The sequence below is a fragment of the Scyliorhinus torazame genome, chromosome 24 (assembly GCF_047496885.1).
Source record: "Scyliorhinus torazame isolate Kashiwa2021f chromosome 24, sScyTor2.1, whole genome shotgun sequence".
NCBI lineage: Eukaryota > Metazoa > Chordata > Chondrichthyes > Carcharhiniformes > Scyliorhinidae > Scyliorhinus > Scyliorhinus torazame.
Window position 1 is genome coordinate 53,370,057 of NC_092730.1, and position 18,474 is coordinate 53,388,530.

At 46.7% G+C, this 18,474-nt stretch overlaps 2 protein-coding genes across 2 annotated transcripts; both read left to right on the forward strand.

Annotated features, from left to right (window-relative positions):
• Positions 1–587: 587 nt before the first annotated feature.
• LOC140400159 (histone H2B-like) lies at positions 588–1,315 on the forward strand. The gene has a single exon (XM_072489625.1). The coding sequence runs from the start codon at positions 855–857 to the stop codon at positions 1,239–1,241; it is 387 nt and encodes a 128-aa protein (XP_072345726.1). The 5' UTR covers positions 588–854; the 3' UTR covers positions 1,242–1,315.
• A 1,704-nt stretch (positions 1,316–3,019) lies between these two features.
• On the forward strand, positions 3,020–17,637 carry LOC140400067 (histone H2B-like). The gene is made up of 3 exons (XM_072489547.1): positions 3,020–3,143; positions 7,149–7,225; positions 16,070–17,637. Exon 3 carries the CDS (start codon positions 16,142–16,144, stop codon positions 16,526–16,528), a length of 387 nt encoding a protein of 128 aa, XP_072345648.1. The 5' UTR covers positions 3,020–3,143; positions 7,149–7,225; positions 16,070–16,141; the 3' UTR covers positions 16,529–17,637.
• The last annotated feature ends 837 nt before the right edge of the window (positions 17,638–18,474 follow it).

The window sequence follows — 18,474 nt, forward strand, 5'->3', positions numbered from 1 at the left end:
GTGAGTAAATCCCACACTCACACACTGTATCAGAGAGTGAATAAATCCCACACTCACACACTGTATCACAGAATGAGTAAATCCCACACTCACACACTGTATCAGAGAGTGAGTAAATCCCACACACACAAACTGTATCAGAGAGTGAGTAAATCCCACACTCTCACATATTACAAGACACTCACAGTTCCTGAATGAATCCCACACTCCCGCAGAGTCTCTCTGTGCTGAAGGGTCCCTCTCACCGACAGCCAGGTGACTTTTCCCGGTGGATCTTTACACATTGACAAACTGGGACTGGAGCCATTCTTTCTGAAATGTATTCCTTGTTTGCAATATGATTGCCATGATGTGGAGATGCCGGCGTTGGACTGGGGTGAGCACAGTACGAAGTCTTACAACACCAGGTTAAAGTCCAACAGGTTTGTTTCGATGTCACTAGCTTTCGGAGCGCTGCTCCTTCCTCAGGTGACTAAATCCTCACAGACTGTATCAGAGCATAAGTGTATTCCACACACACACACTGTATCAGAGAGTGAGTACACCTGAGGAAGGAGCAGCGCTCCGAAAGCTAGTGTCATCGAAACAAACCTGATGGACTTTAACCTGGTGTTGTAAGACTTCGTACTGTAATATGATTGTAATCTGAGGTTTATGATTGGTGCAAAATCCTAATTCTGATTCGTCTGTTTTTATATCCAGTCAAATAAACGGAACATAACTGGTTGTCCTCATTCTCACAATGTCCAATCACAATCATTCCTTTCCCCATTCCTCATTAGCATAGATGTGAGGCTCTGTCTATTTAATCAGCGCTCGGAAGGGGTTTGCTTTATTTCTGGGTGATATTGACGATGGCTGACGAGAAGAAACCAACATCGAAACCAGCTTCCAAGAAGGGAGCCAAGAAAGTCATTAAGAAACCGGCAGTAAAGGGCGGCAAGAAGCGGCGAAGGTCGAGGAAGGAGAGTTACTCCATCTACATCTACAAAGTGATGAAGCAGGTTCACCCCGACACCGGCATCTCCTCCAAGGCCATGAGCATCATGAACTCGTTCGTCAACGATATTTTCGAGCGCATCGCGGGTGAGGCTTCCCGCCTGGCCCATTACAACAAGCGCAGCACCATCAGCTCCCGGGAGATCCAGACCGCCGTGCGCCTGCTGCTGCCCGGGGAACTGGCCAAGCACGCCGTGTCGGAAGGGACAAAGGCGGTGACCAAGTACACCAGCTCCAAGTAAAACTGTTCTCAAACTCATCAAACCCAACGGCTCTTTTAAGAGCCACTCACAACTTCTGGAAAGCAGCCAAACCATAATTTTTAAATTACTGGTTTATTTCTATTATGAATAGCCAAACCTGTTTTAATAGCGTTTCACTAGAACAACATCCTGTGTAATGCCGAGTTATCGTCCTGTCGATCTTTGTGTCTTGTCTATAAAGTCCAATCATTTAGTGACTGCTCGGTGACGCTTTGGCCTCTGACTCGTTCATACTCGGCGTTGTAGCTGGATTTGGAGAGAATAGAACTCCAAAACCTCCCTTTGCATTTATGTTCAGGGTTACTCTCAATAATCGATCAGTTTATTTGGAGCACCCCGGTGGTGGGAAAACTCCATTTCAATACTGACACGAGCTCCAAACTGCTCACTCCACTTTTAACACTGAGGAAGCGGGAGCAGTCTACAATGGGAACAAATGTTATAGTTTGCAGATGGCTATAAATTAGACACAGCCGACGGCTGAGAGCGTTTTAAACAGCAGCCGGATTAAACCTGTGGAGTCAGTTAACGTTTCGGATCTAAATGTCCCTTCTACAGATCCTAAACGTTTCTCTCCACAGATTCTCCCAGATATGCTGAGTTTTTCCAGCATTTTCTCATTAATTCACATTTGCAGCATCCGCATTATTTTGCTTTAATTTATTTTGGGTTTGTTCTGTTAGAGAGAAAACCTGAAATCAGAAACTGACCGATAAAGGGAAACTGGACTCGGGAAAGAGAGAGAATCCAACAATCTTATACTCAAAACACAAATGATTTATCCACATATTTTACGGTCCCTGTTCAATTTTATCTTTTCGCGCTCTTTTAAGCTTTGAAATAAATATTCGGTTGGAATCTGAACATTTGGCGCCCAAACTTTCCGCCCTCAGCACCGTGGAGTCTCCTGATTGGTGCTTCAAACAGACATCTGATTGGTCAGTTTGTGGCAGGCTCCACAGTGTTGTTCAGATAACCAATCAGCAATGTGTGCACCGCCACTCCTCCTGAAGCTATAAGAGAAGTGAATGTGGGCGGGTTTCCTCATTCTGTGTGAAAGTGTTTGTGAGATTGGGACAATGTCTGGAAGAGGAAAGACCAGCGGTAAAGCTCGGGCCAAGGCCAAGTCTCGCTCCTCCCGGGCTGGACTGCAGTTCCCGGTGGGCCGTGTTCACAGGCACCTGAGAAAGGGCAACTATGCCCAGCGTGTGGGGGCCGGAGCCCCGGTCTATCTGGCTGCTGTGCTCGAGTATCTGACCGCTGAAATCCTCGAGCTGGCCGGCAACGCGGCCCGGGACAACAAGAAGACCCGCATCATCCCCAGGCACCTGCAGCTGGCCGTCCGCAACGACGAGGAGCTCAACAAGCTGCTGGGAGGGGTGACCATCGCTCAGGGCCGTGCTGCTGCCCAAGAAAAGCAGCGCTGGCGCCGGCAAGAAGTGAAGCGACCATTCTTTAATCTAATAACACAAAGGCTCTTTTCAGAGCCACTCACTTTATCTGAAAAAGGGTGACCTGTTCTCGATCTGCTTAGTGCCGTGTTTGTGAGAATTTCCCAGAGGCTTCCGGCTGGAATGAGCTTCCCCTGTATTGTTGGTATTTACCGGGGGACGGCAGTTTTTAGCCGGCAGGCTTTCCTAAACTGACCATTTATGGGCAATGGGTCTGCGGGGTTTCAGAATTCATTCCCGCTCCCATTACAATGTTCACTATGTGCGGTTACAGGTCTGACTTCGGAGAAAGCTTTTGTGATTCAGACTCTCCAGCAGATTCATGTCGCCTTGTAATGTGAAAAGAGAGATCAACGAGAGGAAATATTGGTTTATTTTGCCTCCTTACTCGTAAACCTGCTCGGTACATTATTGCTGCTGCCATTCTCAGGTCAGTGCTCTCAATGTGAGGATTTGGGCGGCTCTGAAAAGAGCCTTTGGGTTTTGTTAAATTGTCAAATGGATTTCCTCAGCCGCCGAATCCATAGAGAGTGCGGCCCTGGCGTTTGAGAGCGTAAACCACATCCATGGCGGTGACGGTCTTGCGCTTGGCGTGTTCAGTATAGGTGACCGCGTCCCTGATCACATTCTCCAGGAAAACCTTCAGCACCCCGCGAGTCTCCTCATAGATCAAACCCGAGATGCGCTTGACGCCGCCACGGCGAGCCAGGCGGCGGATTGCTGGTTTGGTGATGCCCTGGATGTTATCACGAAGCACTTTGCGGTGCCGCTTTGCTCCGCCTTTGCCCAGTCCTTTGCCTCCTTTCCCTCTACCAGACATGATGCTTCTTGAGTCAAATCGCTGCTGAATGAGACGAGCTGCTGCACTTTCCATTTTTATACAGCCCGCCCCGACCTGACTGAGAAAGAGAGGCGGGGAGCAGACTGAGTGACAGACAGAGCAGTGAAATGTCTTTGATCATCCAGCTCCTCCTCCTGCCTGCTCCAACCCACATTTTATATTCCAAACAGAAGTGAAAAGAGCGCGCTGAACAACACGTACAACTGCAACATGATGGGCTGCACAGTGGTCAGCACTGCTGCCTCACAGCGCCAGGGACCCGGGTTCACTCTGACCCTGACATTCTGTGTCTGTGTGGGTTTCCTCCCACAGTCAAAGATACGCAGGTTCGGTGGATTTGCCATGCTAAATTAGCCCTTTGTGTCTCCGTGTGTGTGTTAGGTGGAGTTGCGAGGGAGTGGGCCTGGGTAGGTTTGCTCTTTCAGAGAGTCGCTGTGGACTCGATGGACTGAATGGCCTCCTGCACTGCCGTAATTATATGGGAAGGATCTCGGTGTTGCTGGACGTGGCGCAGGTCTGGCCCATTCCCCAGTCCTGCGCGCAGCAGTCACCCGAGCCACCATCAAGTTCATCTGGAGATCACAGGGACCCATATACAAACAGAAGGGACAGCATGTACAAATCTCTGGATAATGGAGGGAGAAACATACACAAGGCTGGCCTCCCCCTGATGTCCACCTTTGTGTGTGGCTACATCAAGCTGTGCGTGGATCCCCAGTACACAAACACCAAGTGTCACTACGTACTGAGGTTCTACCTGTCCCCGGTGTTACGAACGATGGGTCTGGCCTCATTGCCGCAGGATGCTCTGGTAGTTGGACCATATCGTAACACCTGTCCCTCATGGAAACATTTGTTCAGGAAAACACCTTTGACCACAAGGCAATCAAGCAGTGGTCTGCACGTAATGTCCTCGAGGCCCTTCGGGAAAAAGAGATGGTGGATCATGTCAGATGGTTCCCCTGAGCGGACTCTCAGAGGCATCTGGCAGATCATCTCATCACCAGAACTTTCAAACAAGCACCAAGCCCCAGCTTGGCTGGTGGTGAGCAGGGCTCTCCCGGGAGATCCTTCCTGCACTCCCGAATTCTCAACGCCGTCACACGCTGCCCTCGAAGTGGCTGGGGGAGGGTGGGGGGCGCGAAATGGTCACTCGCCTCCATGTGGAATGTGCCTTTCCAAATAAGGTCTGGAGAGTGAAAGTTCATGGATGACACCAAGGTTGGTGGGAGTGGCAGAGAGTGTTGAGGATTGTCAGAGGATACAGCAGGACATACATAGGATGGAGACTTGGGCAGAGAAATGGCAAATGGAGTTTAATCTGGACAAACGGGAGGTAATGCATTTTGGTAGGTTTAACATAGAGGGGAAATATACCGTAAATGGCAAAATTCTTAGGAATACAGAAAGTCGGAGAGATCTGGGCACGCAGGTCCACAGATCTTTGAAGGCGGCAACGGAAGTGGACAAGGTTGTCAACAAAGCAGACGGAATGCCAGCTTTCATTGGACGGGGCATTAAGTATAAAAACTGGCAAGTTATGCTACAGCTGTACAGTACCTTGGTAAGGACGCACTTGGAATATTGTGCACAATTCTGGTCGCCACCTTACCAGAAGGCTGTGCAGGCTTTGGAGAGGATGCAGAGGAGGTTTATCAGGCTGTTGCCTGGTCTGGAAAGTGAGCTTTATGGAGAGGCTGAATAGACTCGGACTGTTTTCATTAGAAAGACGGAGGTGTGATCTGATAAAGGCCGACCAAATTATGAGCGGCATGGACAGAGTGAATGGGCAGGCAATCTTTCCCAGGGTGGAGGGGCCAGTCACCAGGGGGCATAGATTTAAGGTGCACAGGGTAAAGTTTACAGAGGATGTGCGAGGCAGGTTTTTTACGCAGACAGTGGGGAGAGCATTGCCAGGGGAGGTTGTGGAAGCAGCTACATTATGGCGGTCAAAAATCATCTTGACAAACACATGGATCGGATGGGTAGAGAGGGATACGGCACAAGGAAGTGCTGAGGGTTTTGGCAAAGTTTGGTATCATGACCGGTACAGGTTTGGACGGCCGAAGGTCCTGCTCCTGTGCTGTATTGTTCTTCGTTTAAGAGATGCAGTGGGATTTGTCCAGGTTCAACCCGAGCAGCTCTGTGACACAGGATTCTGTGCTCTACGGGCTATTCCCAGGGGGGGACACTGAGACAAACATCAACTGCTGCTGGAGGATCATAAACTCGGTGAAAGACTCTCTTTGGTCTGCCCGTAACCTGTTGATCTTCCAGGGTAAAGAATTGGCCTCGACTGAGTGTTGCAGTCTGGCACATTCCAAAGTCCAGGACTCCGTGCTGAGGGACGCACTCAAGCTTGGGGTACCCGGCACCAAGGCTCAATGGAGAAAGGCCACTGTGATGTGGAAAGGCCACTGTGTAAGTTTTTGCAGCAAATGTACACCAAGAGGCTGGTAACCGGGTAAAACCCCGGGTCTGTGTGAGTAACACTAAAGAGGGGCTGGTAACTGTGTAAAATCCACCTCGTATGTGTGATTAACACTAAATGTTTAAAATTATTGAAGCTTTACAGGGTGGAACATGACTGATGTAAATATTTTGAGAAGAATTGTAATGTAAATATTGAAATGTGTGTAATGTCCTCATTATCCAACTGAAGAAATTCAAGTAAATCTGGAGCTCTGGAGAAAATGTAAATATTATTGTACGAAACGATGTTATTGTGATGACAATTTGAAATGTTTGACCATGTTTATTTCAAGGGATTTTATAAATGAAGTATATTTTTGAAAATAAATTGTGTGCTTCTATGAAAAATGAAGTCAGTCAGTGAAATGGTAGTTTGCAGAAAGTGTGAGTTTGAGGGGCTGAGTGACAGTGTAATAACAAACAAGCTGCAGGCAATGACTGCAAATTGAACCTCACATTGGGACAAACACACAGCTACAAAGGTGATTGGTTGAGCCCGAGGGCGCAGGGCCATTTGCAGCCACACACACAGTCCCCCCGTGTTGGGCTCTCGAGGATGTTTTGCTCTCTATGCGATGACAGTGAAATGGGGAATTGATTCTCAACGCGGAATTGCTGGGGGATCTGCGCATGCCCGGCGTAACCGCTTGCCTGTCGTCATTCAGATATTTAGAGCGCATGCGCAGCCCCTCTCCCGCACACTCCATTTGGTCAGTGAGTGGAATCGCTTTGTTGAAACTGAGTGAAATGTCAATGTCAGGGCCCAGGTCAGCGAGGAAACAGCGTTCTCATTGCAGCAGCACATCCATCTGGGAGTGTGAGCAAAGAGGCTCAGAGATCATTACTGACTCGGGGGGTGTTCAGGGAAAATCGGGCGCTGTTTTGCAAGAGGCGCAGCGGAGCACGATCTTGTTCCGGGACTTGGAGTGAACGGCGGGCGGGGGGGGGGGGGGGGGGAGAGCTTTTTCAGGGCCTGGCTTATTTGTCTGATTCTGGGTTAGGATTTGGAGAGTATTTTCTTTATTTTACTGATTATCAGTTGAAAGAATGCATTGATCTATCATTGGCCTCATCTGACCCTAACTTACAAGAATTTTTTTTTTCTTCTTCCTCGTTCAACAGATGAAAAGATGAGTTCCAAGATGATGATGATGATTCCTCAGCAACATGAATGTACAGGCGTCTCCTTCTAACTGACTGTAAGTAGATCCAACATTGCAGAGACACAGACACAACATCAGCTCCACCGTCACAGAGCAGAAGCAGTCAGATTCGCAGAGACCTCAAGTCCCAGATGAACATGTCCAATCCAACAGTCCTCATTATCCAATTGAAGAAATTCAAGTAAATCTGGACTTCTGGAGAAAATGTAAATATTATTTACAGATACACGAGAGGACAGGTGGCATAATTTTCCACAATTCACCCCTACTCTCTCATGGAATGTTGGATCAACTTTTGACAACAGCGTTTCATCTGTAAAGTAATCAGTATAGTATTAATTAGGCTATAGATTCAGCAATCAATGTGCAAGTATCCATTGGCACTTTTTAAAAAACTTTCTTAGTTTAAAATATATCAGAAGCAAAGCACTTGAATAAGGCATTAACAGAAAAATGATGCATTTACATTGTTCTCCAAAGGGACACTTATCAAATTGTCAGGCCATCCTTTCATCTCACAAGTTGTGAACCTTTGGTACAAGTAAAAGGTCGGATAGTACAGCTTATTGAAAAGTGCAGAAATAATCATAAACTTCTACCGAGATACCTCCCAAAACAAAATATAAAATTCCCATCCAAATATCTCACACAATCTCAGATATAATGGTACAGTGTCATTCTCATGAAACAGACATGGAAATAGATCATTTAACATATCAATGTTAGCACTAAAAGTAATAATGGAGGATGAATACTGAACAGAATGTTCACCCTTAACTCACAAAACAGATATTGACAAGTACAGAAAACACAGTAAAATCTTGCACATCAGAGAGGTGGACAGACTGAGATTACCTGTCCTCTCGTGTATCTGTAAATAATATTACAGATAGAGATTAAACCCAGAATCCCATAACAGAGACAGACAGCTACAAATGCAAGCACAGAGACAGAGTGTTAGTGAGTCAAATTAAGTTTCCCCCTAACACTTGACCTATAACAAAGACAGACAGCTACCGTGGAGAACACACTCACACATTCAGACACCAACAACTGAGCAAGAAGCAGTAAAATATGCCATATATCATAAATAGACAGTGAGGGTAAAACACACACTCGCGTTTTCTCATGCACATGCTCACTCACAAGTAACTCAGCAGGAAGCACTATATATGCAGTGAATATCACAGGGAGTCTGAGGGTGAAACACACACACACCAATAACTGAGCATTAAGCAGTAAAATATGTCATATATCGCACACAGAAACAGAGAGGTTTATACACACTCACTCACACTCTGTCTCTCATACACTCTCTCACACCCACGCACTGTCTCTCCCACACACTCACAAATCAATAACTGAGCAGTAATCAAGAATATATTAATTGTATATCACAGAGACTGTGAGGTTAATACACACTCACTCACACTCTCTCTCTCACACACACATTCTCCCTCTCTCACACACACACACCAGTCACTGAGCAGTAATCAATTAAATATGCAATATATACCACAGAGATACAGTGAGGGTAAAACATGCACTCACTCTCTCACTCACACTCTCACTCAGTCACACAGCAGTAACTTTGCAGTAAGCTGTAAAATATGTGAGTGTGTGTGCTTTACCCTCACTGTCTCTCTATGATGTATAACACATTTTACAGCTTACTGCTCAGTTACTGCTGTGTGACTGAGTGAGAGAGTATGAGTGAGAGAGTGTGAGTGAGAGAGTGAGTGCATGTTTTACCATCGCTGTATCTCTGTGGTATATATTGCATATTTAATTGATTATTGCTCAGTGACTGGAGTGTGTGTGTGTGTGTGTGAGAGGGAGAGAGTGTGTGTGTGTGCTGTGAGCAGTAAAATATTTGTTATAAATCAGAGAGAATCAGTGAGGGTCTTTTTCTTTTTAATCATTGAATTTACAGTGCAGAAGGAGGCCATTCAGCCCATCGAGTCTGTACCGGCTCTTGGAAAGAGCATCCTACTTAATCCCACACCTCCACCCTATCCCCATAACCCAGTAACCCCACCCAACACTAAGGGAAATTTTGGACACTAAGGGCAATTTATCATGGCCAATCCACCTAACCTGCACATTTTTGGATTTTGGGAGGAAACCGGAGCACCCGGAGAAAACCCACGCACATACGGGGAGGATGTGCAGACTCCGCACAGACAGTGACCCAAGCCGGAATCGAACCTGGGACCCTGGAGCTGTGAAGCAATTGTGCTATCCACAATGCTACCGTGCTGCCCTTTTTAAGAAACAGATAGATTTAGCACTCAGGACGAAGTGTATCAAAGGAGATGGGGGGGCGGGGGGGAGGGGGTAAAACACTCTCTCTCATAGAAACCCTACAGTGCAGAAGGAGGCCATTCAACCCATCGAGTCTGCATTGACCTTTTGAATGAGCAGGCTACCCGAAGACCAATCTCCCACGATCTCGTTGTAACCCTACCGAGGGACAGTTTAGCCTATTGAACCAACCTAACCTGCACATCTTTGGACTGTGGGAGGAAACTGGAGCACCCGGAGGAAACCCAAACTCCGCACAGACAGGCGCCTGAGGTCAGAATCAAACCCAGCCTCTGGTGCTGTGAGGCAGCAGTGCTAACCACTGTGCCACCCTGCTGCCCATCAGCAGCACATCCACTTTTCACCCTGTTGCTCTCACACACATTCACCATCCCTCACACATACTCACAGACTCACCCTCTCACACACACTCTCACACACCAGGAATTGAGCCATAAGCAGTAAAATATGTGTAATACATCACAGAGACGGTGAGGATAAAACTTACACTCAATCTCTCTCACACAGACACTGGCACTCACACACACCATTAACTGAGCAGTACGCTGTAAAATATGTGTCTATATCATAGAGAGACAGTGAGGATAAAAATCTCACCCACACTCCCTCCATCTCACACACACTATCTCACTCATGCTCTCCCACACACACACACATTAATTGAGCAGTAAGCTGTAAAATATTTGTTATATAATCACATAAAAACACACACTCGCACACTGTCACACACACGCTATCTCTCACACACAGATGCTCCCTCTCTCATACACACGCACAGACTCTCTTTCACACACACTCAGTCACTCTCACTCACACACATACCGGTGGTAAGCAGTTAAATATGTCTAACACATTAACACAACAATAACTGAGCAGTAAGATATGTTTTATTTCATAGAAACACTGAGCATAAAACTCACACTTTCACTCACACACTCTCACTCACCAGCAACAGTGGCACAATAATCATTAAATATCAACTCTGTCTCTCTCTCCTCTCTCTCACTCTCTCTCACACACACCCATTCACTCTCACACACCAGTAACTGAGCAGTAAGTATTAAAATATGTGATATATATATCATCGAGAGACATTAAGGATAAAACTCGCACACACTCTCTCTCACACGCCAGCAACTGAACAGTAAGAATAAACACACACACAGTCACTAATATACTCACACACTCTCGCTCACACACCCACACACCAGTAACTGAACAGTAAGCAGTAAAATATTCATTATATATTGCAGAGAGACATTGAGGTTAATATGACTCTATCTTCTAATAATCTTTATTGTCACAAGTAGGCTTCCATTAACACGGCAATGAAGTTCCTGTGAAAATCCCCTAGTTGCCACATTCTGACACCTGTTTGGGTACACGGAGGGAGAATTCAGAATGTCCAAATTACCTAACAGCACATCTTTTGGGACTATCTATCCATGAGTGCGTGTAGTAACCTCACTGTCTCTCTGTGATATATAATGAATATTCTTGTGCTTCCTGCTTAGTTACAGGTCTGTGTGTGCGAGAGATAGTGAGTGTTGAGAGTGAGAGTGTGTCTTTACCCTCACTGACTCTTTATGCTATATAACTCATATTTACTTCTCTCACACACATTCTGTCTCTCACACACTCATACGCTATCTCATTCACACACTCACACCAGTAACTGAGCGGAAAAATATGCATTATCTATCGCGGAGAGACAGTGCCGGTAAAACACACTCTCACTCTATTTCTCTTGCAAACACTAACTCTCCCACACACTCACGCTCTCTCTCTCTCACTCTTGCTGCTTCTTTCGCAGACTCTCTCTCACACACACACATACACACCAGTCACTGAGCAGTAAGCAGTTAAATATGCGTTTTATATCGCAGAGGGTCAGTGGGGGTAAAACACACATTCGCACATCAGTAACTGAGCAGTAAAATATGTGTTTTTTATCACCGAGACAATGAAGGTAAAACACACACACAGTCACACAGACTATTTCTCCCACTCAGACACTCCCAAACACACAGTGACACATTCTCTCACACACACTCTCATATTCACATACTCTCATACTCACACACTCTCATATTCACACACTCTCACAACAGTAACTGAGCAGGGAGCAGTAAAATATGCATCATATATCACAGAGACAGTGATGGTCAAACACATTCTCACCACACACCCCAGTAACTGAGCAGCAACAGCAAAATATGTGTTATATATCAAAGAGAGACAATGAGGGTTAAATACACATAGGCTCACTCGCTCGCTCACCCGCTCTCTCTCCCGCACACCCGCTCTCTCTCATGCACACCCGCTCTCTCTCACGCACACCCGCTCTCTCTCATGCACACCCGCTCTCTCTCACGCACACCCGCTCTCTCTCACGCCCACACGCTCTCTCTCACGCACACCTGCTCTCTCTCACGCACACCCACTCTCTCTCACGCACACCCGCTCTCTCTCTCGCACACCCGCTCTCTCTCACACACACCCACTCTCTCTCACGCACAACCACTCTCTCTCACGCACAACCACTCTCTCTCACGCACAACCACTCTCTCTCATGCACAACCACTCTCTCTCACGCACACCCACTCTCTCTCACGCACACCCACTCTCTCTCACGCACAACCACTCTCTCACACACCCGCTCTCTCACACACCCGCTCTCTCTCTCACGCACACCCGCTCTCTCTCACGCACACCCGCTCTCTCTCACGCACACCCGCTCTCTCTCACACACTCGCTCTCTCTCTCACACACCCGCTCTCTCTCACGCACACCCGCTCTCTCTCACACACACCCACTCTCTCTCACGCACAACCACTCTCTCTCACGCACAACCACTCTCTCTCTCACACACCCGCTCTCTCACACACCCGCTCTCTCTCTCACGCACACCCGCTCTCTCTCACGCACACCCGCTCTCTCTCACGCACACCCGCTCTCTCTCACGCACACCCGCTCTCTCTCACGCACACCCGCTCTCTCTCACGCCCACACGCTCTCTCTCACGCCCACACGCTCTCTCTCACGCACACCTGATCTCTCTCACGCACACCTGATCTCTCTCACGCATACCCGCTCTCTCTCACGCATACCCGCTCTCTCTCACGCACACCCGCTCTCTCTCTCGCACACCCGCTTTCTCTCTCGCACACCCGCTCTCTCTCACACACACCCACTCTCTCTCACGCACAACCACTCTCTCTCACGCACAACCACTCTCTCTCACGCACACCCACTCTCTCTCACGCACAACCACTCTCTCTCTCACACACCCGCTCTCTCTCACGCACACCCGCTCTCTCTCACGCACACCCGCTCTCTCTCACGCACACCCGCTCTCTCTCACGCACACCCGCTCTCTCTCACGCACACCCGCTCTCTCTCACGCACACCCGCTCTCTCTCACGCACACCCGCTCTCTCTCTCACACACCCGCTCTCTCTCTCACACACCCGCTCTCTCTCTCACACACCCGCTCTCTCTCTCACACACCCGCTCTCTCTCACGCACACCCGCTCTCCTCATGCACACCCGCTCTCTCTCTCATGCACACCCGCTCTCTCTCATGCACACCCAGTCTGAAACATATCAATGACTGAGCAGCAGACACTAATATATGCATTATATACCACAGAGACAGTGAGGAGAAAACTGATACCCACACACACACTTCTGCTCACACTCTCTCGCTCACACACACACCGGTAACAGAATATTACAATGTGTTAGACATGACTGAGAGATCTCACACACACCAGTAAGTATCATATATCACCGAGAAACAATGAGGGCAAATCACAACTTCACACTCTCATACAGACACTATCTCTCACACACACCAGTCACTGAGCAGTAAGCAGTTAAATATGCATTGTATGTCTCAGGGGGAGAGTGAGGGTAAAACACACTCTCGCCACTCTCACATACTCACACACTCCAGCAACTGATCAGTGAGCAGCAAAGTATGTTGTATATGATAGACAGACAGTGAGGATAAAACACACACTCGCACACTCTCCAACACCTGTTACTGAGCAGTAAAATATGTTATATATCACAGAGATGATGTGGAGATGCCACCGTTGGACTAGGGTGAGCACAGTAAGAAGTCTTACAACACCAGGTTAAAGTCCAAAAGGTTTGTTTCGAAGCACCACCTGTGGGACTTGAACCTGGTGTTGTTAGAACATAGAACAGTACAGCACAGAACAGGCCCTTCGGCCCTCGATGTTGTGCCGGGCTTTGTCCGAAACCAAAATCAAGCTATCCCACTGCCTGTCATTCTGGTGTGCTCCATGTGCCTATCCAATAACCGCTTGAAAGTTCCTAAATGTCCGACACCACTATCACAGCAGGCAGTCCATTCCACACTCTAACCACTCTCTGAGTAAAGAAACTACCTCGGACATCCCTCCTATATCTCCCACCCCAAACCTTATAGTTATGCCCCCTTGTAACAGCTACATCCACCCGAGGAAATAGTCTCTGAACGTCCGCTCTATCTATCCCCCTCATCATCTTTCAACCTCTATTAAGTCGCCTCTCATCCTCCTTCGCTCCTATGAGAAAAGCTCTAGATCCATCAACCTTTCCTCATAAACCTACCCTCCAATCCAGGCAGTATCCTGGTAAATCTCCTCTGCACCCTTTCCAATACTTCCACATCCTTCCTATAATGAGGTGACCAGAACTGCACACAATACTCTAAATGTGGTCTCATCAGGGTCCTGTACAGTTGCAGCATAACCCAACGGCTCTTAAACTCAAGCCCCCTGTTAATAAAAACTAACACACTATAGGTCATTTTCACGGCTCTGTCCACTTGAGTGGCAACCTTCAGAGATCTGTGGACATGAACCCCAAGACCTCTCTGTTCCTTCACATTCCTCAGAACCCTGCCGTTGACCCTGTAATCCGCATTCAAATTTGTCCGACCAAAATGAATCACCTCGCACTTAGCAGGGGTTAAACTCCATCTGCCATTTTTCGGCTGAGCTCTGCATCATATCAATGTCTCTTTGCAGCCTACAACAGCCCTCCACCTCATCCACTACTCCACCAATCTTGGTGTCATCAGCAAATTTACTGACCCACCCTTCAGCCCCCTCCTCCAAGTCATTTATTAAAATCACAAATAGCATAGCCCCTCTCTTCGGTGAATACTGAAGAAAAGTATTCATTCAACGCCTCTCCTGTCTCTTCTGATGCCACACAGAAATTTCCACTACTGTCCTTGACCGGCCCTAACCTCACCCTGGTCATTCTTTTATTTCTCACATAAGAGTAAAAAGCCTTGTGATTTTCCTTGATCCGACCCGCCAAGGACTTCTCATGCCCCCTCCTAGCTCTCCTAAGCTCTTTTTTAAGCTAGTTCCTTGCTACCTTCTAACCCTCAAGCAACCCTACTGAACCTTGTTTTCTCATCCTTACATACGCTTCCTTTTTCCTCTTGACAAGACATTCAACCTCTTTTGTGAACCATGGTCCCCTCTCACGGCCATTTGCTCCCTGCCAGACAGGGACATACCTATCAAGGACACGCAGTATATGTTCCTTGACCAAGCTCCACTTTTCATTTGTGCTTTTCCCTGACAGTTTCTGTTCCCATCTTATGCTTCCTAATTCTTGCCTAATCACATCATCATGAACCCTCCCACAATTATTTTATTTTATTTTAAAACATTTTTATTGAAGGTTTTCATAAAATATCAATAACAAAATGAAAAAGAAACCCACCAGGGTAAAGTACAAAACACAGTCCAGAAAAACAACCCTCCATATCCCCCTCCCCCCTGTACATGAATAATATTACATACATAATCAGGTATGTTCCAGAAACATATATACAGACAGATTCAAAGATGCCAGACAATCTTTACAGATCCAGAGATGGGGTAAGCCCAGGTAAAAGGGGTTTGAATTGTGTCACAATTCACTTGACACAATTCACACCTCTTTAACCTGGGGTTACCCCATCTCTCGATCTGTAAAAATTTAATGAAATGAAAAAAAATGAAATGAAAATCGCTTATTGTCGCAAGTAGGCTTCAATTAAGTTATTGTGAAAAACCCCTAGTCGCCACATTCCGGCGCCTGTTCGGGGAGGCTGGTACGGGATCATCTGCTAATGCTCACATTCCAAGCATTGTCTGGCATCTTTGAATTTGTCTATATATATGTTTCTGGAACATACCTCTACATTCACCTGAGGAAGGTGCAGCGCTCCGAAAGCTAGTGACATCGAAACAAACCTGTTGGACTTTAACCTGGTGTTGTAAATCCCTCTGTGGTGAAGGGTCCCTCTCACCGACAGCCAGGTCACTTTCCCCGGTCGATCTTTACACACTGACAAACTGGGACTGGAGACATTCTTTCTGAAATGTATTTCCTGTTTGTAGTAAGCTGGTTTCTGATTGGTGGAAAATCCTAAATCCGATTGGACTGTTGTTATATCCAATCAAATGAACAGAACATAACTGGCTGTCCTCATTCTCACAATGTCCAATCACAATCATTCCTTTCCCCATTCCTCATTAGCATAGAAGTGAGGCTCTGTCTATTTAATCAGCGCTCGGAAGGGGTTTGCTTTATTTCTGGGTGAAATTGAAGATGGCTGACGAGAAGAAACCAACATCGAAACCAGCTTCCAAGAAGGGAGCCAAGAAAGTCATTAAGAAACCTGCAGTAAAGGGCGGCAAGAAGCGGCGAAGGTCGAGGAAGGAGAGTTACTCCATCTACATCTACAAAGTGATGAAGCAGGTTCACCCCGACACCGGCATCTCCTCCAAGGCCATGAGCATCATGAATTCGTTCGTCAGCGATATTTTCGAGCGCATCGCGGGTGAGGCTTCCCGCCTGGCCCATTACAACAAGCGCCGTACCATTAGCTCCCGGGAGATCCAGACCGCCGTGCGCCTGCTGCTGCCCGGGGAACTGGCCAAGCACGCCGTGTCGGAAGGGACAAAGGCGGTGACCAAGTACACCAGCTCCAAGTAAAACTCCACAATGGACTGAAAACCACCCCAAACACAACGGCTCTTTTAAGAGCCACCCACAATCTCTGTGAAAAAGCTGCACCATCTTTTCCCGCATTGACTTGATGAGAAATCTCTTTGTGGAGGAGAGAGATTTGTCCCGTTCCAGAATGTCGTGAATGTGGCTTCATACACGCCCGTCACAGACAGTTTCACACAGAAGAGAATCAAACTGAATTGAGAGCCGATTTTAAACGCAGTCTGGCATTTGTGACGGACAATGAGGAGAAACACAATTTCAGGAGGGAATTATTTCAATTTAATGATAACTATATTCAGAGTTTAACAACTGGTGAGTTAAACTCATAAGGAAATTACTATTTTTTCTCTCGGGTGATGTGTTTCCCGCTCTCGGGACACAGTAAAGGCGGGAATGAAGAGGTTATTTTCGCGCTGATCTGTTTATTCCGCAGTTTTCCCAGGGACGGAATCATCGAGATTTGAGCACACACAGGACCTGAGTCCAATGTAACGCTTTAAGATCTGCCTCTCCCCGGCCCTCCCTATTCTCCGGACACAAAGCTGCCTGTTCCACCGGCTGGATAGAGTCGGGGATTCTCTCCACACTTCCCAGTGTAACATTCCCGGCCGCTTTCAGGAGAGGCTCAGAAATCAGCCCTTTCCCTTTGTCCCTGTGAAGCCTGTGTGAAGGAGTTGGTTGGTAATCTCTGTTTCTGCTTTTGCAGTGAGCTGAGATTTGCTCCGTTTTAAATTGCTGAACGGGGTCTTATTACCGCCGGTTACAGATAAGAGATTGACAAATTAAAACTGTTCCGAAAATAGCGCCCGGATTCTGGGATGGAAAAATCAATAAACAGATCACCAAGTGTGAGATTCAAATAGTTTCCTGAACATGGAGCCGTTCCGTTATTTGGGATTTTCCTGCACTGAAATTGGCGGGAGTTTCGAATTTGAAAATGTCAGCCAATCAAAACCTCCACATTCTTCTCCCTGGCCTGTGATTGGTTAATTGTTGACTGTACTTGAGTTTTAAAATATAATTTGTTTCCACAGACAAAAACCAGAATATTCTGAAGATGAATAAATGTGATGTTTCCTCCACACAAGTTACAGGGAAGAGTGTCGCCAGCTCCTTCCCACACACAATCCGTACATTGTCACTGACAGAGCAAAGAGACACAGACAGATCATCAGTTCCACAGTCTCAGGCAGCAGAAACAGTTCCAGAGACACATTTTCAACCCATCAATCAAACAGCAGGAGAGACAGACGCTGTGTCCATGTCACCCTAACTCAGTTCCACTGACAGGAGGCCCCATAAATCCCAGTGCAAATTCTCACCCATTCTCATCATCACTGTATCAATGGAGCAGCTTAGTGAAATAATCAATGTCAGAGACAACTGACACATGGATTCCGGTTTAGAATTACACAATTAACCGTAATAATGTACTCTGAGATTCGAGTGAAATACCAGCCACACCACTCACATCAGGGGTGGCTGTACTAATCCTCAGACTGTGTCCTCACAAATACATTAGCTGCAAACACAAATATCAGGTGCATTCTCAGATTGAGATATGCTGAAAGCGACAAAGATACAAACTCTGATTCTCGTTTAAAACTCACCTAATTTATGAAAATAAAAGATGCAATATAATTTCGCTGACTATGAACTGAGCTGTAACTTGCAAACTATTGCAAAATCCTCACTCACTCTGTTCCGGATGGAAGATACTGCAGCAATTCCAGACTGTGGTCCATTTTATATTCATGTCAAAATTCTGACTCAGAATCAGACTGAGTCTCACAGATCAAATCAATGTGTACAGCCTGAGTTAAACTTCCAGAGCAATCCAGTATCAGGTTGAAGGTTACATTATCTTTCACAATTGTGTTCTGATATTAAATGCTGGTCCAAAACTATCACGCATTGTTTGCTTCAAA

Bases quoted from the DNA above. Each gene is read 5' to 3' on its own strand.
- LOC140400159 (XM_072489625.1), top strand. From the start codon at position 855: ATGGCTGACGAGAAGAAACCAACATCGAAACCAGCTTCCAAGAAGGGA.
- LOC140400067 (XM_072489547.1), top strand. From the start codon at position 16,142: ATGGCTGACGAGAAGAAACCAACATCGAAACCAGCTTCCAAGAAGGGA.